This window comes from Delphinus delphis, chromosome 2, assembly GCF_949987515.2.
Source record: "Delphinus delphis chromosome 2, mDelDel1.2, whole genome shotgun sequence".
Lineage (NCBI taxonomy): Eukaryota > Metazoa > Chordata > Mammalia > Artiodactyla > Delphinidae > Delphinus > Delphinus delphis.
The window spans coordinates 129,552,120-129,573,634 of NC_082684.1; the positions used below are offsets into that span (position 1 = coordinate 129,552,120).

Below are 21,515 nucleotides of genomic sequence, written 5' to 3' on the forward strand. Positions count from 1 at the left end.
CACTACAGCTTCTCTGGCCTTCCTTCTTCTCCTTCTCCTTGAAATGGGGCCCTTTGTCCCGAGGAGCTGAAGTCAACCTACCAGGTTAAATGGCGGTGAGGACAGCTGGAGAAGGGGATGCTAAAAAACCAGGAGGTGAGGGGGATCAAGGGATCATTCTGGGCTCAGCAGACTCAGGAGTGGGAGAGAAACAAAAGTGTTATGCTCAGAGCAGGGTGGGCACGTGGGGACCAGGAAGGGGAGAGATGAAGGGAGGGGTTTAGGCTTTCAAACAGAGAATGAAAGAAATGAGTTATTCCAGTGTGGTGAGGTTGGGGAAACTCCACTGAATCTTTAAACAACCCTCGTCAATTATTCATCTGCTGGTGTGAGGGCCCTCTGGTCTGCCACAAATCTCCTCTGAGCAGTGGAGGAAAGGAGGGAGGGAGGGGGAAAAAAGGGGGCTGGGGGAGAGAGAGAGAAAGAAAGAAAGGCAAATATTTACTGGCTACTGTGCACCTACTCTGTCACTCCTGCCTGCTGGGGAGCTCCCAGAGCTCAGAACCTTGGCCTCTTCCCACCCCGCCTGCCTCAGGACCCTGCACTGTTGGGCACAGGGCTGGGCACCTGGTGGAGGGGTGTGTGTGTCTCTTTCCCTGGCTGATTGGAGGAACTGCTGATACAGCTGCTGGGGAAGGGGAATCTGCGCAGTGGCAAGGGTTTTACAAGCCCTGGTGAATGGAGCTGGCTTGTCTGGAGGCCGCATGGAACCCCTCATCTCACCGGCTCTCACCCGTGTCAGAAGACATTGCCTGGCTCAGCATGAGGTGGGCTCAGGGAATCTAGGGGGTGAGCGGGGAATGCTTACACGTTGTTTAGTGTTTGGAGAGTTACCATGTGTGGGATGCCTCTTAATATCTCATTCTTCACCCTCACTTAAAAGCCCACCTCTTTCAAAAAAGACTCCCTGGACTGCTCAGAAGGGAGGTGAAGGCTTCCTCTAGTTGTGCCCAGGCCTTACACTTCACCCAAGGTCATACCCACAAGATGCTGACCCTGGAGGGTCCACTCAGGACTGGAGCTTTGCACCCACCGATAGAATGGAACTTGAAAGGCCTATGTCAAAATCAGGTGTCCCGGATAAAGGGAGGAAGAATTGACTGGATTGAAGGCAGATCCAAGGGCACACTGTGGGTAAGGGCGTCCGGGGGTGGTGGTGGGGTGGGACTGGCAGGCCCCAGGGCAGCGAGCATCTGTGGCATTCTGTCCGAAGAGAGGGTACAAACCCTGGTCTCCTCCACTCCTTTCTCTGTTCCCAAGGTGATCCTTTCTCCAGAAAGTGTTCAATTTTCTATTAAGCTCTGGAGGAAATCAGTGGCAGAATTGTTTCTTGGGCCCTGGGGAGTGTGCTACAAGACCAGACACAGACCAAGGCACTCCTGGAATCGAGAGGCTCACAGCCCGGGTACAGTGGCCGAGAGCTGAGGGACACAGTTAATCGTTCGCTCACTGCCCAATCACTGCCATGTCACTGGGGCCCACTGTCACACCCCCGGGCTCTGCTGCTGGTGGCCACTCCCTGACCGCACGTCCAGGAGTCACACACCTTGCGACAGTGCCATTGCCACCCAGATGTGTTCTAGGGCAGTCAGGTATTTTCCATGTCCTGTGACTCTGTCTACAGTGTACGCGCCGTATTCCGTGCTTATGGCCGTGTTCTATGGCTGCGTCTTCCTGTAGTGCAGTGTCGTGTGATATCATTGTATGGCTTGGGGGTATTGCTATGCAGCTACACTCCACTGCTCCTGCACCGTGTCCTGTAGCTTGTCGTTGTGTCTGTTGGTCGCAGGAGCTCGCTGACTGCTGTGTAATTTTGTTTGGTTGCCATGGAACGGTGACCCGTTGCTTCACGCTACCTGTCATGGAGCTGTGTGCTGTTGCTACCCACCCACGTTCTAGTGCTTGTTACTGGGCTCTACTGGCTGCATGAACGTTTGTCTGGCTCCTCCTCTGGTCCTTCTGGGCTCTGCCTAGGGGCTTGGAACTGGAGCTGGGGGCTGAGTCTCTAGGACCCAACCGAGGCAGAGGTGGGAATAACCAGCATGGTAAATCTGTGCTGACAGAGAGACAGAGAATGATGCGATGGAGGACTGAGGCAGGGCTGGAGGGTAAATAGAATGAAACCAAAAGCCAGAAACAAGGAGGGAATACGATGGAGGCTGGGCCTGGGACAGGCTGGGATGGGCAAGGGGGAGGGGCAAGCCTGCTGTGCCCCAAAGCCTTCACCTACATCTGTGTAGGGTCAGGCCTGGCCTGGGCCCTGGAGCCCAGAGATGAGGAAGGTGGTGGCTGAGTGTACCTAAGTCAACAGCAAGCTAGGGAGAGCAGCCAGTGCTTGTGACCTTGCCAGGTGCCCAGCAAGGGGAGGCTAGAGGGACCAGCCCCGCAATGGGAGTGCTGGGGTGATACCCAGAGAGGGCATGCTTGAATTAGTTCTCCATATAGACACAACTCACAACGTCTCTGACAGGGTAAAGGGCAGCCTTGAGCCCCCTTGTTCATACTCAGAGCCTCCCCCAATCCTGTCTTAGTGCCCTTGGGCTACTTATTTCTCCTCCTGCCCTCTGTTTACTCAACCCCTCGCTCAAAAACGGTTCTTCCTCGTGGCTAACCTTGACTTCTCAAATGCAGTCTAGTTTCATCTCCATGGTTTAATCCTTTAGAGAAGAGCCACACTGGCTGGCCTACTACCCGAGTTATTATGCTTTAAATATTCAAGGATATGTAAAGTATATATATATTGTTTGAATTGCTCACCTATCGGGTCCATCCTATATGTCAAGGCCCTCCCCCCTCAGCTCTGCTTTCTTCTCCTTCTTTCCCCCATTCTCACCATCGACAATATCACCATCGCATTTTATAAGCAGAATGAAGATTCCAACTCAGCCGATTCCAACCCTTTCTACATCTTACCTCCCCAAGCGAATATATAATATTAAGTCATCTCTGATTTCTCTCAAATAATCCAGACCCTGAGACTCACGGACCTCCACTCAGACCTTGGATCCTTTGCCAGGCAGAACTGTTCACTGGACTCCAAACCGGAGAAGGCCTGCCGTGCACGGTACCAGGAGCGGGGCCCCTACTGCTCCCTTGGGTCCAGCACCCAGTGGCTGAGATGAGAGGCTCATCCTACTCCCCGGGGTGGTGTGAGGTCTGCATCTGGCGGTGAGGTGAGGGCCTCCCTGGGTGATGCCTGAGGCTTGGCTGGCTCGGCATCTCAGGGGAGGCTCCCGGAGCTGGAGAGGTGAGGGGAGGAGAGAGCCCTGAGCTCTCTGCAGGGTTGTGACCAGGGAGGGATGCCTTCGTCTTTCCCCTTCCTTCCTGTCTGCCTTTTCCCTTCCATGGCGCCTTCCCTTTTCCTTCCTTCCCTGGACTTTCCCCCTCCTTCTTTCTCCCCTGCACTACCTCTGCTCAGAGGCACAAGAGGGGCGTCATGAGGCCGGGCTGTGGAGGCAGCAGGCATTGGTTTATTCATGCTGCCCAAAGCCTCCAATGGCAGGTCTGAATCTTTATTTTCAACCCAACTGATGGCTGAGCTGGCAGGTCAGGCCCGGGAGCCGCCTTCCCGAGGGGCAGAGGTGAGAGGAGTGAGTGTAGAAGATGGCCTCGGAGTGCTCTGGACCTGCCAGGGAGGGTCCCATTTGGGGTGGGCAGGGACGTTCCATGTGGGAGCATCCTGGGCACGTCCAGCAGACAGCACCTTTCCTATTTGTCCTATGGGACATGTTCCAGGAAGGTGCAGAAGTGCCGGGGGAAGATGCGAAGGCTGTCGGTGGAGAGGGTCAGGTCCTGGGAGGAGGAGGCCCAGGGCTTCCCTATGGTTCGGTGGCCTTGGCTCCAGCCTTTTCTCAGGATCTTCCGGAGCAGCGTTCCCCATGGGATCTGCTGTGGACGAAGGGAAGAAGTCACTTATGAATTCACCCATGGTGGTCGGGACAGGACTTCAATTGGAGCCTTTGACTGAACTGTCTTTCCGGTGGCCTGTCCTGGAGATTTCTGCATCAAGGGGCTAGGACTCAGCACTGAGCCCTCAACAAGTTAAGGCATCACCTCGGCCGGCTGCCTGCACCATCCCTCTCCCAGCATCTTGTCAACTGGTAACGGGAAGCCAGACCAACTCCCACAATCAAGGGTAGAGACTCTGTGACCAAAGACCAAAGACTCTTTGCTTTGAGTCCTACTTTCCTCTTTCGAAAGTTAAAACTAATCTTTCTGGGGCTTCCCACTACCCAGAGGACAAGCTCTCGAGGAAGTTCTTAGTTGATGGCTACTTGAGTCAGAGGAACCCAGTCTTACAAGTGTTGCAGGGGTTGTTTTGAAAGAAATCACCTGAGAGTTCCATTCAAAGGTGAAGAAACTCTGTAAGATGAAGACTCCACAGCCTCCACCAGTTTAGGGTGACTCATATATAGAGTGTGCCTAAAGGGAAGGTCCACTCGCCACCCAAAGAGTGAACAGCTCACAGGTGGCAGGCAAGCCCCTTCTCCAGGCCCCATCCCCTCTCAGGCCCTCCTGGCCCTGGAGAGGAGACACTCACCATTGCTCGGGACATCTTGGGCACCTGAAGCTCTTCCTCTGCTTCCTGAGAAGTGGATGTGTTGGAGCCAGTTGTGGAGCTCACTGTGGCCTTGGACCAGGACTCACGGATGGTACCCAGCTTCTCGTCTAAGATCTTGGGGTCCAGGATGGGCAGAACCTTGCTGTTGTTTGGTGTCAAGAAGTTTTCCGGCCTCTGGGAAGAGAAGGTGCAGAGACATTGCTCTGTGCCTTTCTACCATCAGCGTGCCTTTCTACACCCCCCAAGCCTCTCCTCCTCATGGCTCAGGAGGCCCTGCCTGCCTGGGCCCTGTCTACCTCCCACCACCTGGCCCCTTGCTCACTGTGCTCTAACCATACTGTCCTTGCCTTTTCTCCAACAAGCCGAGCTCTTTCCTGCCCCAGGGCCTTTTTATCTGCTGTTCTCTCTATTCAGAGAGCCTCACGGGTCTTTTCATGCCTGTCCCCTTCTCATCATTCAGGTCTCAGACCGGATGTGATCTCAGAGAGGCCTTGCCTTTGAGATAGAGGCCCACCCCACCTAGGGTAACCCCTCCTCCAATATACTCTATTCACATTATCCCATTTTACTGTGTTCACAGTACTTACTCTACCAGAAAATTCATTTCCAAAAAATGTGTTTACTTGTTGACTGTCTGCCTTGCTTCTCCACTCTCCACGCTCGAACGCAAATTACCCGTAAGCTGGGAACTCATTTATCCCTAGTGTCTGCCTCATTGTAGCTACTCAAGAAATATTTGTTGAAAGAATAAACAAACCGTGCCATCCATGACTCCCACCCTTGGTGCAGTAACAACGGATTCAAAAATCTCCATGCTCCTTTGACACCTTTTACTGTGTAGACTTGCTTTCCAGTCCATCTCCTTGTCATCCTCGCATCCTCTCACCCACTAAACAGTGTCTCTTCTCTCTCTACTCTGATGGGCTTCTTTCTCCAGCCATGTTCGTTTTCCTCATTCTCTTCTTCCTCTCTTGACATGACTGCCACTCTCATCTCTGCTTGTTTAGAATTTAACCCCACTCAAATACCAACCCTTCCAGGAAGCCTTCAGGGCCTCCACCCACACTTGCTCAAAGCTTTTCCGGGTTCTCCCAGCCCAGCAGCTGGCTCTCTCTGCTCTCACACTGTCCTCTAATTCCAGGCTTATTTGCCATTGTTGTTTTTCTGACAAAACTTTAAGTTCCTCGGGCTTAGGGACATGTCTTATACTCCCTCTGGGGAGAGGTTATTTGAAAGCTCTGCTGGAAATCCATGGTTAGCCCCCAAAACGTGCCCATTGTTCAAAGAATCATGCAGACTCAGGTTGGTAGGGACCTCAGAGATGACCCGCTTCCACCCTACATCAGCTCTTGGAATCCTGTCTTGGCCACACAGTAGACAAATATTCCACTGTCTAGAGTGTTGTGCTAGAAAGAAGCAAACAGAACAATGGGCACAGTGCCAACAAAGACAGATGTGCTCAGGGTTAGAAGTGCCCGAATGTCTGACCCTGAACAAACAGAGAGAATGAGTGCAGGTGGGCCTCTCTTTAAGTAGATGCTCTATATGAAAAACCACATCTATGAACCAGATGAATCAGGACAAGGACCCTTCCGTTTACCTCTAGGATCCTTTAAATAACTACCCTTTAAAAATAAATCTGGTGTGCAGAAATTCATTAGCAAGAAGCATTTTCAGTCTTGCATCAGTAGATTAAGGGACATTCATACAACTACAGAGGTATCCAATCCAGTCTGGGCCTCATCCCCCAGTCCCTCTACCATCAAACATGTACCAGGAGAAAGCTGCTATATGAAGACTCTTGGGGTGGGAAGAGTGAAGCATTGGATGACTCTGAGGCTGACTTTGGCACTGACTGCACTTTATAAGCAAGACTTCTGGGGCTGTTTTGTCCCTGAATATTAGACCTGGCTGTCTCTCTCACCTGCTCCTCTCAGTAACTTTCATTCATTCGGAGGCTCCCCACTGAACATGCCCTCTGTACAGCATCTGAGTCAGATGGTTTGGAGTTTCCTAGTTGTCTGTGTGTTTTAGATAAGAAAAAGCACCACATCTGTCTCCTGTTCAGAACAGCTGAACACGATTGGCTGTAGCAGAAAAACTACAGAATGTATATTAGATGGATGGGTGGGTGGATGGATGTAGGAGAGAGGGAAGGAAGAAATAACTAGCCAAGGCAAAGACCGACTCACCATTGACCAGGTGGCCCCTGGGGCTGGGGTGAGATGCTGATTCAGGACCTGTAATGACATTTCTCCTCATTTCCAGGCAGAAAGCCAATCTCGATGCCCTGGATTTCATAGACCGCCATCTAATCCAGTTAGGGGAGGAAGTAGAAGTAATGAAATCAAGGGAGAGGCCTCCAGAGGCGCCCTCATCAGTTCTGAAAGCAGGGACACACTGCTGAGAGAGTCTCTTCCTCCACAGCCTGTCACCCTGACATCCACCCTGTGTGGCCCCAGTACCAAGTGGGTCAGCTCAGTGACCCAGAGCTGACACTTACTGGGTCCCTGATCAGAACTGGGCACTCACTAATTTTACGTGGATTCTGAAATTTATTATGTATAATTAATTTAATTTCATCACAAAGATGAAATAAAAATGAGACGGCCCCCTCAGTCCAGACCACCCCATGAGTCTCTGGTGGGCAGGGGTGTTGTCCCAAGAAGGAGGAAAGGCAAGTATCTATGGACTTCAGTCTATTCTGCCCATCCCACCCCCTCCTGACCCCCAGCTGCTCTTCCTGTAGCTTCTGCCAGACTCAGTGGTCCTGCTCTGCCCTCTCCATGGCTGGCTCCGGCTTATACCTGCTTCCACAGCTGCTTCACGAGACTACCTCCCCAGCCTTCACCCCTGCAGGTCTCCCAGTGAACTTTGCCAGGATCCATCCCAGCCTGGGGCTTGGGGTAAGATGGGTGGGTGACTTTTATAGAAAAATCTTTACACTTGCACATAATGCAGACCCCAAAGGGAAGGTCAGAGGCAGTTGTTCTAGTCATGTGAGGTAAGGGGTCCCAGGAGGACCACAGTGCCTCCCATAGTGCTTAAATTCTCTCTATTGTTCCCTTACATTACCTGTCCAGACTCATCAGCTTCAGTCTGCCTACATTTCGGGGAGGGGCTTGTGCCCCCCTCTCCTTGCTCCTCATGGGAGGGACCTTGTCTAAGACTACAGGGAGGAGCTGGGCTGCTGGAAGCGGTGGGTCAGGGTGGAGAATGGGGGAGAAACAATGCTAAAATGGGGATGGAAAGAGGGGGGATCTCTGGGGACTAGCTCTTCCGTATTCGGGCCCAGGCTTGCCTTGCTCTCCCGCCTTCCTCCAGGTGGGGGAGGAGGCTTCTGGCTCACCCCACAAGTCTGCTTATTTGCTTTTCTATTTGGCAGGCTTTGCCTTGCCTGCGGAGGCAGCTTGGGGCTGACAAGTGGCCCCTCACTCTGTGGCTCCGTGGCTACAGCACATCCTGCTTCATTAGGACTGTAATTAGGAGACCGACTTTGAAAGCTCAAAGTGATGCATGACCGCGCACTGGCTCAGACTCAGCGCCCAGCCCACTGTTCCTTGTCCTGCTGCAGCTGTCCCACACCACATGAGGGCATGGTGGGGAGAAGACACCCCTTCTTCTTCCTTCTCAGCCCTCGCTGTTGCCTGCGGAGGGTCTGTTGAGACAGACCAGGCCAATAGCATAACAGGCTCGAGGATTCTTGGGTCACCTGTTTCCCCCTCCTCCTCTAACATCTTCTGCCTCCCTCCTACCCAGTCCATCCCCTAGGTCCCTGATCATGCAAAATGCAACTGTTCCAGCCTGCCCCGGCAATTACAGACTAGCCGAGTTGCAGCTGCTGTCCTCGGTGCTGAAAGTGCCCGTCTTGCGGCCTGCCTGCCTCTCGCCCCGCCCTGAGCCTTCTTGCTGGAGCGCACAGGCTCTTAATTCAATTAGCTGGCCCTGAACCCTCCCCAGGGAGCCTGGAGCGGAAACTGACAAATTCTGTTTAACAAAGACATTTGTCCCCCGCCCCGCTGGCTTTGGGCTCTGCCCGCCTGTATCCTGCTCATTAGGTATCTAACAAAGTGCGTCCCAAGAAATCTGCTTCCAATCGCTAGTAATTCAGGAGGCCTGATGCAATTTTCTCCCTGATAAGGGTGTCTCGCCCGCTGGCAAGTGCCATAATAAGCCCTGTGCAGCGGATCCCCCGTCAGTCGCTGCTTTGTCATTTCCTGTGGCTGCAGTTGTAGGTTCTTATCTCTTCAGCTGAAGGAGTTTCAACGGGTCCCTCCAAGGGGGCTTGCTGCCTCCCCTGCATATCGTAGGTCTCATTTATGACAAACCATGTGATCTTGCAGCTGCGGTGGGGTTTGAAGCTCCGAGTCTGTCTTCCAGCCAAGAAGGGTCCCAGTGTTAATCCTCACTGGGGCCATGATTCAGTCTCCAGAAAATGGTGTCAGAGGGTTAATCTAAAAATAAGTTGTGGCGTCAGAGGAGAGGAGCCAGTGAGAAAGATTTTTTTTTTAAATTCTGGCAGGGATTTAATTAATTTATTTATTTTTGGACGTAGGTACCATTCTTTTATCTATCTATCTATCTATCTATCTGTCTATTTATTTATTTATTTTTGGCTGCTCTGGGTCTTCGTTGCCGCGCGGGCTTTCTCTAGTTGCGGGAGTGGGAGCTACTCTTCGATGCGGTGCACAGGCTTCTCATTGCAGTGGCTTCTCTTCTTGTGAAGCGCGAGCTCTAGGCACGTGGGCTTCAGTAGCTGTGGCTCGCAGGCTCTAGAGCGCAGGCTCAGTAGTTGTGGCACAGAAGCTTAGTTGCTCCGTGGCATGTGGGATCTTCCTCGACCAGGGGATCGAACCCGTGTCCCCTGCATTGGCAGGCAGATTCACAACCACTCTGGCAGGGATTTTAGTATTAACTAGAGCCCTGCCTATGGCTCAGTGGATAGGCTGTGGGCTCACTCTTGTTAGCCTGAAACCTGGTCTTTCTGCACTTAATCTTTTCCCTTGGGTTCCCCCTATTCCTATCTAGAGAGGTCCTTCCAACATATAGGTCAGATCACATCCTACTGCTGCTCAAAGATCTTCCTTAGCTTCCTATTACTCTATGACAAATTATATACCCTGTATCCTGGTGTTCAGGCCCTCCAGAATCTAGGCCCCATCTAACCCTCCAGTCTCACCACCCACAACAGCTTCCTCATGTCCCATGCACTCCAGACACTGTCGTGTTTCCATGGCTTTGCACCTGTGGTTCCCTCTGCCAGAAGCACCGTTGCCTTGCCTACTTCCAAGCCACTCTTTGAGGCAGAGTGCAAACCATGCTTCTCTATGACTCTTCCCCTGACGATGCAACTACCTCAACTAGAACACTTAGCAAGATGAACAGTGATGATTCTTTTGGGGTGCTTTACTCCTTGGCACAGGTTAAGGATCTAACAAATGGTTGATGAATTCATGCCTGAATGACCTTGGCTGGACCAACGGTGCACATGGTTTGGCTAAAAAGAGGTCTAAGGCTGTGGTAGTCTGGCTTTGAGATGGGAAAAAACCCAAGAGCAGCCCCCACTTTCTGAGAAATCTGGTCTGGAAGCTTCTGCCCTGTCTTACTTCCTCTCCTCCCCCTTCTTCAATCCATCAGCTATGCATTTGGCTCACGTGGAGAGCAGAGCAGGCCAGGGGAAGGCCCGAAGGTCCAGTTCCTTAGTCATTCCCGCATCCTGACTCAATCCACTCCATCTGTGGCCGGGAGTCACAAGCTCACATTCTCAAGGCAACACAGAGTGGTTGGTGAGGCATTCAGGATAAGCCTGCAGTATGGCTCTGGGTCCATTCCTGCCCACCCTGGCCTGGGAGCTCACAGGCCAAGAAGCAGGTCTTCATTTTCTCTATCACCTCTCTAACTCCCAGCTCAGGACTCTGGCCTCTAGAGAGATGATTGTCTGTCTCTTCTCCATTTCTTCATTCTCTGAAAAATTGCTGTGAGACCAAATGTGGTGCTGGTGACGTTTATCTTCAGCACTTGACAGGGCCTCCCGATGTCCTTATGGATGTGAATCTGGTGGAGCAGCTGTCATGAGGGGCGGGCGCCGAGTGATGGATTAGGAGGGCTCTGTCGTTCCCCTCCCCCTGGAGCTCTGTCGTCATCCCTGATGAGTTCAGCGTGTTTGTCAGCAACTTGGGTGAACAATAGTAAGCGCTCCCTTTACTGAGCGTCTGCAAGAACCTTTGCTGGGCACTTACACACGCTCCCTTATTCAATTTTCACTACATTTCTGGCCGGTAGGGATCACAACCCCTTTCTATGGATAGAAAAGTAAAATTCACGGTGGCTAAGATCATGTGGACGATCCAGAATTCAAACCCAGATCCAGGGAGGCACGCTCTCTAGTGCACATTGCAGCAAAGTGTCCTAACCACATGCACAGATGACCCGGAGCTTGGAGAAGGGGTGGAGGTGGGGCTGTGAATGTGTGACGCGTGATGGCATCAGGGCCCAGAGTGATCTCAAGCCCAGACAATATGCTGAGACCAAGAAGGTGAGTTCAAAATAGAGCAGCAGAGGTTCAAGGTGAAGGTGTGCCACCTGCCAGCGGCTCACATACCAGACAGGACTCCCAGGCTCTAAATGGACCCCACAACCTTGGTTAGGAATAAAGCGAATGATAGACTTTGGCTGCACCAAAGGGGAGAATGTGTTTGCAGGAAAAGGATGAGAGTCCTACTTTACCCGCCAATACTGATCCAGCTCCACAGTTTGCCAGGGGGACACTTTAAGAGGAGTGTTGTCAAGATGAGACAACCAGGAGGATGAGAAGCAGAAACCCAGTGTGACAAAGAGTAGTCAGAGGGAGAGTCGGTCGGGCTGGAGATGACACAACTAGTTTGCAAACAGCAACAGGACCGACCTGGGCATGGGCGCTAACTTCTCTGGAGCCAGTCTCAGGAAGGAATAGGCAGGATTGGGGGAGGCAACTGGAGAGAGATAGGAGGAAGAGGTCTACAAGGGAGCTGATAGAGGCTGGAGGGGGCTTCCTGAGAGGAAATGAGGTCCCTGTCACAAGAAGTGAGCAAGCAGGGTCTGTAAAACCCTGTGTGTTGGAGGGAGTGTCAAATGCCCTCCCTGAAGTGGGGAGCATGGGAGAAGTTGCATCATAACCAAGAGACTGTTGGGGGAGCATGGAGCTGCTGGGAGGGGTTCAGGCATTGTGAAAAGCAGGCAGGAGCCTCTTATGGTGGGATGGGGAGCCCTGACCCAACGCTGAGCATCTGTCAGCCAAGGGCCAGGCTGGCCCCGGAAAAGCACGGGCTCTCCCCTCTCGCTCACCTGTCCCCAGCTTCCTTGGGTCATATGGGATGATCTCTGAATTGGGCCTAGAGTCTGAGCAGGTGGGGAAAAGTGTACCTGTGAGCTGGGGAGGGATAGGTCTTTTCCTCTGTCTCCTGCCGTGTGGCCTGGGAGAGGGGGAGGACAGGGAGGGAGAGGGCGCAGGGTGAGGTTGGGGGCCTGCGCGTAGGGCAGGGAAGACAGGCAGGGATGTTGTGAGGTTAAAAGAGGGGAAAGGGTATTTTTCTCTGGATTCATCATTATCCGTACGGTAGTGTTTTCAGAGCTGGAGTCTTGGGGGTGGAACAGAAGCTCCCAGAGGATAGAAGCAGCTGAGGAGGCTGCTGTGCCACCCTGGACACTGGGCCTTCTGGGCAGCTGGGCTCGGTGAGGAAGTGGAGGACGGCTTGTGTTGGGGCTTCTCTGAAGACCCGCCCAGGCCTGACATGTGTGGCTTTCCAAAAATCCATAAGAATTCATCAGAAGTCAGCATGTTTCTGCCTGTCCCCTGCCCTCCACTCCACATTTGCTAAACAGCCACTTGGTCTCCAGAGAAAGTGGTTTGAATAAAAACACCGGGGCAGCCTTTTACACCGCATCAAAGACCTGCCCGCACCCCACCCTCCCTAGAGGGGAACAGGGAGGGAAAGGTCAGATGGGGCTGTGGGAGCCGCCCCTTCCCTCAGTGGGGGATAGCAGGGACCACCTCATCCTCTCCTTAAAGGCACGCTCTCCGTGCCAAATCCAAAGAAGCAGTGGGTTTTGAATCCTCCAGCATCTCTCAAGTCTGTGGGCTAAGGAGAGGGGGCTGCTCATCTGAGAGGCTCTGCCTCTGCCTGGTGCCCTGGCACGCTGCCTGGGCAAGACCCTGGATCCCAAATCCCAGCCTCAAGAGGGCACCTGCTGCTGAACACCCAGATGACAGCATGGACTTGTCCCACCCCATGGGAAGGCACATTTCCAGGCAAGGAGGCAGGAGTCGACACAATGAGCACCTACTGTGTGCAAACCAGGCTCTAATCCACATAGTCAGCCTAGGAAACCCGGTCAGTTGTCTCACTGCAAAGAGGTTGTCTGCAAGCTGGAGGGCACCCAGGAGGCTGTGGGATCTTGAAACCAGTTCATTAAAAGAGGCAGACTGCTTAGCCCGGAGAATCATAGACTCCTGGGGGACCAGATTGCACTCTTCAAAGAGAAGAGGCCAAGATCAGAGGGTGAATGGAGGAGACTAAGCATTTATTTGTGTATGTATATATGGAGTAGTCATAGGCTCATGGGTTCTCAGAGGCTAATGGACCTCCAAGGTGAACTCCCGCTGAACAGGGGATAAAGGGAAGTTTTCTGTGTATACACAGATGTCTGTGTTTTTCTAGTTTTTTGTAGCTATATGTAGTTACACATGTATGTACTCACCTACACACACGACCCTAGCTTAAGGCAGAGCACTCGGAGCTGCAGGTGTCCACAGAGAAGTTCCATCAGAGGGAAAAAGCTCAACCCATCACCAGCAGAACCAGCGTCAAGCACGATATCCCAAACCAAGAAACCGCTCCTTGCCATTGGCTGTGACTAGTCGGCCTGCCCGCGTGCTGGAAGGGGGCTTGCAGGGGTTGCACTGCAGCCCCAGAGGGCAGAGTCAGGAGCCTGGGGCAGAGGGAGAGCCCCTGGAGGTAGGATGGGCTCAATGTGGGGGGAGCATTTCTATCAGCTGTAGGCACTGAACCACAGGTTGGGCTGCTTCTAGAGGTAGTGAGCTGCCCCCTGACGTGGCAGAGCAAGAGGAGAGGCTGGGATGACCACCCGTGGTGGATGGCATCAGGGAGATTTCTGTCCCGGGTGGGCTGTGGAGGGACATCTCTGTGGTCTCTGTGCCTATTTGGAAATTCCACAATGTTCTCGTTCCTGGAGCTCTGAGAACGGGTGATATGGAAGCAGTGGGTGTGGGGAAACTGTGTTCCACAAAATGTCAGTTAACCAGGATGGCCTGTACCCAAACCTCCAGGACATGAAGGCTCTCAGGAAAGAGGCTGTGTCCTCAAGTGGGAGGTACCCAAATAGGACAGGCATATTCATTTGTTCTGAAGCATTTCCTCTCTGTAGTGCAGCTGTCTATGAGCAAGGAGTTGCCCCTAAGATGGTGCTGTTAGCCAGGTGGACGAGGGGCCCTGAGAGGCCCATTATCACAAACCCCGCCGCAGACGGAGTAGCCACAGGACTCTAAGATCTGCAGGCTTCAGGTAGTGGCTCTTGGGGCTTTGAGCAGTGTTTGATTGAAACAGTGGAAGAATCGATAGTTCTGGGCCTAGGTCTGGCGCTTCCTTCCCACGGGCTGGAATGCAGAGACGAAAGCTGGGTGCCTCTCACCATGAATTGGTGGCCAACACCTTAGGTGAAACAATAAGATGGAAGGAACAGGGTCTTCTCTGTTACAGCGGCTTGGCTGGTAACCTTACTCAGAGAGCACATCAAATCCAAGAGCCTGTCTGCGCACTCCCTATCGCGTAACCTCGTTTGAGTTTCATCAGGCCTCATATCGTGACCTGATATCTGCTCATGAATTGATTTGCTCTTATCTGGTCCACACTCCCTGCTCTCTAAGAATGCAAGTTTTATGAAGACGGGGCCTTTTTCTCATCTTTTTCAATGGAAGATTCCTAAACCCAGGACGGTATCTGCTCCCCAGCCAGGTGCTCAGCAAAGATTTGCCGCTGCACGGAGAACGGCGGTGGTATTACAGAGAAGGCGATGGTGAGGAGTGCAGCTGGGGACACGCTGCAGATGCAGCGCCATCTGATCTGTTCATCAACACTCTCCCACCTCCACATAAGGAGGAGGATGACAAAAGGGCTCAGACACCAGCAGAGAGCCACGTCCACGCCTGAGGGTAAGTTCAAGCAGACGGGCTCCACGGCTGCCGGCCTCTCCCTCTCCTCACTGCAGTCCAGAAGGGCAGCTAAAACTCTAGTCCTCAACAGATATATGTGGGATAAAAGAATGAATGACCGGGTACCATGGCTGTAAGATTATGCCAAGTCCATCTTAGCTTTTCATACTAAGGCCCCCAAATTGGACTTCAAGCTTCTAGAATCAAAGTGAGTCAGTTATTGGCCAGTTCTCAGATAGTTTCACCAAGAAACAGTTTCACCACAAAAAGACTTCTCTTCTGTATGTGCCAATGTGGGTGTGAAAACGTCTGTGTGTCAGTTTGCTCGGGTGTGGGAGCACGTCTATATGCCTTCAACGTGTGCACTCTTGCAGAGGGATGCGTGTGTTTGCGTTGCATGTCTTTGCATATGTGATTGTCTGCGTGTGGGTATTCAAACGTGATTGTGTGAGACTCCGTATGTGTAGAACTGTGTGTGTGTGTGAATTCTTGGCTGCAGAATTTGAATTTCCTCCAGTACTATTTTCCTGGTACACGCTCAATCTTGATCCCCTTTCTTTTCCTTTCTTCTCGGAAATCCACTACTGAAAGGTTTTTTTACCCGCCTCCAGGGGGAGGGGGCTGGGGGAAGGGGAAGCTAAAATCACAAGGCCCAGATCAAAACACTCAGCAGCTAAATGAATTCAGCAGCATTTTCCCGCATGACTTGGAGGGATAATTTAGTGAAGCCACCAGCCGGAAGGAAAGGGATTAATTCTGCACTTAGCCCAGCTCCAGTGAATAATTCATCACTGAGACCTTTGTGCCCAGCCCCTGGGCAACTGGGGAAGTGTCCTGCCCACCTGCCTGTTGCCTGCCTGGGTCCCCCAGTGCCCTGACCAGTGGCACTTGACACTTCTTTCGGTTCTCAGGACACACGTGCCCCGGCGAAGGTGTAGGAGGCAGGGGGAGGTGAGGAAGGGGCTGGCAGTGGCCACTGACAGACTCTAGACCCTGAGAAGAGCCATGGAGGGTTGAGCTCCCATCTGGGACACCTGGGATCCCTGCTTCCCCTTTCTTGAGGTCTTTTGCTGCCTCTGTGTCCCCTCCCCTCTCAGTAACTTCTCCATCCTGTACCTGGTTTGGTGGTGATGGTGGTGGTGTGGATGTCAGGTTATATCTAACAAACTCTCTCTCACCAAGAATTAGAGGAGTCTCTACGGGGCAATGTGGAACATTCCACAGCGGGGAGTGTTAATGGGAGGTTTCAAGCGCTCACGAGGGGCCTTGCGGGGAGACAGTTTTGGGTGGGTACCTTCCCTGATGGACCTCTCAGACCCTCCAACAAGGAACTCCCTGCGTTCTTCACAGGTAAGGTGACAGGGCCGAGTATTACCCCAGAGCTGGTGGCTATGTTTCCTGGCGTGGGAAGCTAGCAGGAGTGGGCTGATCAAGACATCAGCCCCTGCAAGCATTTCCAGGGGGTCATGGTCCTCAACTGCCCACATCCCAGCTTCATGCCCCTCTCAGCACCACAGAGAGAAAAGTGGGAAAATTCCAGCCTGTCAGGTGCACTGGAGCCAAATGACCCGAGGCCAAGCTGGACTTCGGAGCCCAGGTATAGCTGACAGAGGAAGCGATCCCATCCATCAGGCAAGGCTCAGTCCCTGGGGACTTTCAACTTGGGGCAACCCAGCTGTGGTGGGCAGGATTCCAAAAACGAGCCTACAAGATTCCACACCCTAATCCCTGAAACCTGTGAATGTGATGAGCTCTCACTCCTGTGATGATGTTAACATGCACAGTTGACCTTAAGATGGGAACTTCATCAGTGAGCCTGACCTAATCGCACGAGCCCCTTTAAAAGCAGAGTGTTTTCTCTGGCTGCTGACAGAGGAGAAAGTCAGAGAGCTTTGCGGTGTGAGGGGGATTTGATATGCCTGCTGGCTTAGAGATGGACGAGGCATTGTGAGGAGGAATGTGGGCGGCCTTCAGGAGCTGAGAGAGGCCCCCCCACGGCTGACAGCCAGCAAGGAAACAGAGACCTCAGCCCTACAACTGCAGGGAACTGGATTCTGATGGCAACCTAAGGGAGCCTGGAAGCACACTCTTCCCCAGAGCCTCCAGATAGGAACAGAACCCTGCCAGTATCTTGATTTCAGTCTTGCTGTATTGCATTGCCTACCTACAGAAGTGTGAGCTCATAAGTGGGTGCTGTTTTAAGCCACTAAGTCTGTGGTAGTTTGTTACACAGCAAGAGAGGCTAGTCTCCAGTTCATGCTTGTAGAATCTTGATCCCAGTAAGCCAGGCTTGGCTTGGGCTGAGTTAGAGGCTGACGCCCACGTCTGAGTGGCCCTCTGTTCTCAACTCTCTCTTCCTAATCTCAGTTTTTGCAAGCCTTAAATTACCCTCAGAAATTTCCATCCAAAGCAGCAGCCCCATCCTTCTAAAAGCCCCTGGCCCCAGCCCCTGAATAAGGCCAGCGATTGAAAAGGAGGTTGGAACCCACGGAGAGGCTACAAGAGCTGGCGTATGGCTGCCGGGCCCTGAGCTTCCCCCGACCCACAGTCTTACCTTAGAGGAAAGCAGCTGGAAGGAGAGATCCACCGTGGGGACCTCACCATTTATGGTTTTCAGCCTGGTGTCCTGGAGGAGGAGAAGGGAAGAGTCGGCCACACTGGCCAGGGCAGGCAGCTTCTGCCTCTGCTCTGCCCATTGTTTCAGATTCCCCGGGGAAGTACCTGCTGGACGCTGTGCCCAGAGAGTGGGAGGGAGGCGGTAGCTGGTCTCCCACCTCTGCTCACCCTCACTGCTTCTGTACTACCCTTCCCAACTCCACAGGAGACCTGACTGGCTCCTTCAGACTTGCCTCCTGGCAGAGCGGGGGAGCTCCAATTTGTTGAGGTCTATTATGTCAGGATGGCCAGAGTATTTTAGGGAAAAAGGTGGCATAGAAATAGACAATGATCATAATAACACATTGATTCTTATTGAGAACATATTCTGTTCTAAGTGTTTTACAGGTATTTCCTCCAAAAAACCTCATAGCAACCATATGAGAAAAGTATTATTACTATGAACCCATTTTACACATAGGGAAACTAAGTCACTGAGACGGAGTAATTTTTCCATGGTCCTGTAAGCTGATAAGTAGTAGAACCAGACCGTCTGGCTCTAGACTCTCTCACTATGCAGAGAAATAATGTACGGCATGTCGTTCCTATTTTAGAGATGGGCATTCTAAGGTTCAGAGAGGATAAGTAACTTGCCCCAGGTTCTACAGTGAGGACTAGGACAAGTCCCGGTTTGAACCCAGGTCTGGCTGGTTAAAAGTCTGAACTCTTGCTGCTATCCCCTAGGGCCTCCCTGTTCTCCTCGCAAGTTGTCTGGGGGCAATTTCATCACAAGCCCGGGAGTAAGACTGAGTTTTGGTGTTGGGGGTACTCCTCACACCTGACAGTGGTCAGATTCCCTGGTGCGGGCTCTGGTGGAAGCTGCTGGAGAAGCCAGATCTGCCTCTGTTTGCGGGGGCAAGGTGGAGCAGGTTGGGGAGGGGTGGGACCAGGTGGATCTGCCATGGACCCTGTCTAGGGGACGGTGGTGGACACTCACGGTGATGGGGAGCTTCTCCACACGCAGCCCATTCAGGCCCTTCCCTGTCAGCATCTTGCGGTACAAACGGCTCTTTGGCGGCAACACGGAGATACCCAGGGGCTTGTTGATGGTCCACGGTTCACTGCCTTTCACTGTGGAGGTAGGACGGGCTGGGATTCCCATCAAAGCCCCCAGCCCAAGCTTCTTGGATCTCAGTGTCTGAGGTCCCAACGGGGCCCATCCTTTGGTAACTGACATCTAATTCTCCCATCCCTCACCGCCCACCTGTTCCCTGCCTCCTGGCCTTTCCCTGCAAAAATCTCCTCTTCCTCCTCTGCTCTTCAGGGCTTCCTGAGTTCAAGACCAACTCTAAACATATTCTGTGTCTCTGGGTGTTTATATAGCTCTCCCTTGTCTCTGTCCTTTGGGGGCTTCCCTCTTATGGTGTGGAACTAGGACTGTGGATCAGGCGGTCTCTGACTCCTGTCTCCGCGCAAAGCTCCCCCTGTGAGCCCTGAGGGCTCCTCCCCTCCCTGAAAGGTACTGTGGACGGGGTGGTGGTGTAATAATACGAGGGTCTAGTATGGGAATAGGGCCCACGTGTCCTGGCTCATATCCCAGTGTTGTCATTGGGACAAGGAAGCCAGCCAGGGGCTCCCCAACCTGTCTGCACACATGGGGAGGCTCCCTTGGGACCCCTCACCCACCCCCACAGGAGGCAGAGGCAGGATGGTCTGAACACCCTTCCATACACATGTCCTGGTATGTGGTGGCCCTGACCTGGCAACGGGGGTCACTTACTTGAAGACGAGGAGTAGTACTCCAGCACCAGGGCTGTGTCCTCTGAGAAGCTGGTGGCTTCATCTCGGCCTTGGAAGAGGAAGGACTGATTCCACAGGGGCAGCTCTGGGGGTCCCCCAGCCTTGGACAGCTGAAAGGAGAAGGTGGGAGAAGGTGGTGAGGCCACAGCTTCTTCCAAATCAAAGGACGTCCAGATATTTGGTGGTGTGCATGTCTATATATGTCACAGATGTTTGTCCCGATTATAAAAGCAATAAATACACACTTCATGAAGAAACTTTGGAAAAAAAAGAAAAGTAAAAAGATGAAAAAAAACAACCCACCTAAATTCTTACACTAAAGACAACTGTTCATAAGATTGTGTGTTTCTTTCTAGCTTTTTCCCTATGCCTATTTTGCATATAACTGTCATCCTAACATCCTGCCTTTTTCATTTACCATTAAAACCTAAGCATATCCAGAGTCCTAAGTAACACTAATTACCCAGCTTTAGTAGCTGCAGGATATTCTGTCACGTCCAAGTGTCCTGGTTTCTCCCTTCCCACTTGTTCAATAACACTGCATTGAATGTTCTTTGATACATAGCTCTGTATTTCAAATTATTTCCTTAGTTCAAGTACCCAAAATAGAATTGCTGAGTTAAAGGACATGCATATTTTAAGGTATTTGATTCATCCTGGGTAAACTGTTTTCCTGAAGAGTTGCACCCGTGTTCCCACCCATGGCTGGTGGTGCCTTAGATGCCAAATTAGACGAGACCTCTGCCCTTGTCACCAGCGCTTCTCTTCCCAGCACGGGTTTCCCAGCCCCTCGCAGGAGCCACGGCAGGTCTTCAATAGGGGATCTGGGGGACTTGATGGCATGCTAAGCCAGCAGCTGGAGCACACATGTGGGTAATATTTAAACAACAAAATAAGACAACATAACTAGAGCCCCTAAACAAGGGACTATCTGAGACACTCCCGTGGGTGATCAGAAAAGCCATCTTGCAGGAAACAGGACCAGAGGAAGCCTCTGAGGGAAGATCTGGCAGACTGAAGGGAGGGAGGCGGTTATTCTGGGTGGGAAAACAGCCTAAGCAAAAATGTGGAGGTGGCGTCAAGCCTGGCATGTGTGGACACCTAGAATGAGGGAGGACTGCAGGGAAAAGAGGTCCGGCATCTGCAAAGGCCAGAAGGTAGTGAGTGAGGAATGGGACTTGGAGGCACCAGCCTGTGACACCCAGCAGGCAGCCCTGCATGGTCCCAACACAGGCAGGGGCTGGGGGTCATTGGCATAGACTCTCCAAGTGGCTGCCTTGCCTCTGCCCCCAGCCAGGGGCTGTCAGCAACAGTGGCAGCCGCTCCCACCTCCCGCTCCCCTGCGGGAATCAGTCATCACTCGAAAAGGTCAGCACAAAGGCACAGCCAGCTCCAGGAGTTATTGATGCAGGATCGCGAAATATCAGTGTGGGTCCACTCCCCCCACCGTGGCAGGGCCCTGATGCCTGTCACACTAATGTGTGTGCTCCTGTTCTCCCAGGCCCAGCCTGTGGCCCAGCTGTGTCTGCCCCTGCCCCTGGGGAGATGAGCTGCAGTCACTCTGAGGCTAGGGGCCCCTGAATACAGGGACTGTGACTGGGGTGATGGGAGTGTTCTTGAGAGCAGGCTCTGGTGGCAGCTCAGGGACAGCCACTTGGCCACCAGGCCAGGCCAGAGAAGCTTCTCTGGGTTCTGTGGTGCCTGGGAATGGCCTTTCCGGATTTATCCCTAAACCAGGTTCTTCCCAGAGCCACCCCATTCTCCTGAATCCCCAAGGGGCATCCACACCGCCTGGACCATCTGCCAGACACTAGGGCACTCAAGGAGGACCTGTGACAGCCCCCCCCCCCGCCCCATCCCTTGCTCCCACCCAGGAAGAGGGGTGTTTAATGGACGCTGGCTGTCCTCTCTAGGGCCTATTAATGTGTCTAAATGGAGTCTACAAAGCAAGAAACAGTGTCTGCCAGCCCAGGAAGGACAGCTCCTTTCCTGAATGGTTTCCCAGATAAGTCCCTGAGGAAAGAGCCCTTGAGACCTAGAATTGGGGAGGGAGGATCAGCCTCTCTCATGTGTGTATGGGGTGGGGCAAGGAATCAAGGTTAAACCACCTTCAGAGTCTGATGCCAGGGACCTGGTGAAGGTGCTGGTGGCATGTGTGTGTGTGTGTGGGAGCACCGCGAGCGGGGAAGCCACTCCCCACAGTTGCTTATGGGAAAGACCCTGGCAGGCTGTGCAATAAGGAATGTGATTAACCTTCAGCTGTGATCTTCAGCAAAGCCATTAACCCCCAGCCACTGAGGCAGACCTGCCTTC

At 52.7% G+C, this 21,515-nt stretch overlaps 1 protein-coding gene across 1 annotated transcript in view; it reads right to left on the bottom strand.

Annotated features, from left to right (window-relative positions):
• CCDC33 (coiled-coil domain containing 33) overlaps nucleotides 1-21,515 on the bottom strand; it is a 119,209-nt gene that overhangs the window by 42,990 nt on the left and 54,704 nt on the right. Inside the window, 4 exon segments of the mRNA XM_060002802.1 lie at nucleotides 4,580-4,774; nucleotides 17,362-17,433; nucleotides 18,400-18,533; nucleotides 19,183-19,312. Of these exon segments, the coding sequence (XP_059858785.1) occupies nucleotides 4,580-4,774; nucleotides 17,362-17,433; nucleotides 18,400-18,533; nucleotides 19,183-19,312 (531 nt within the window).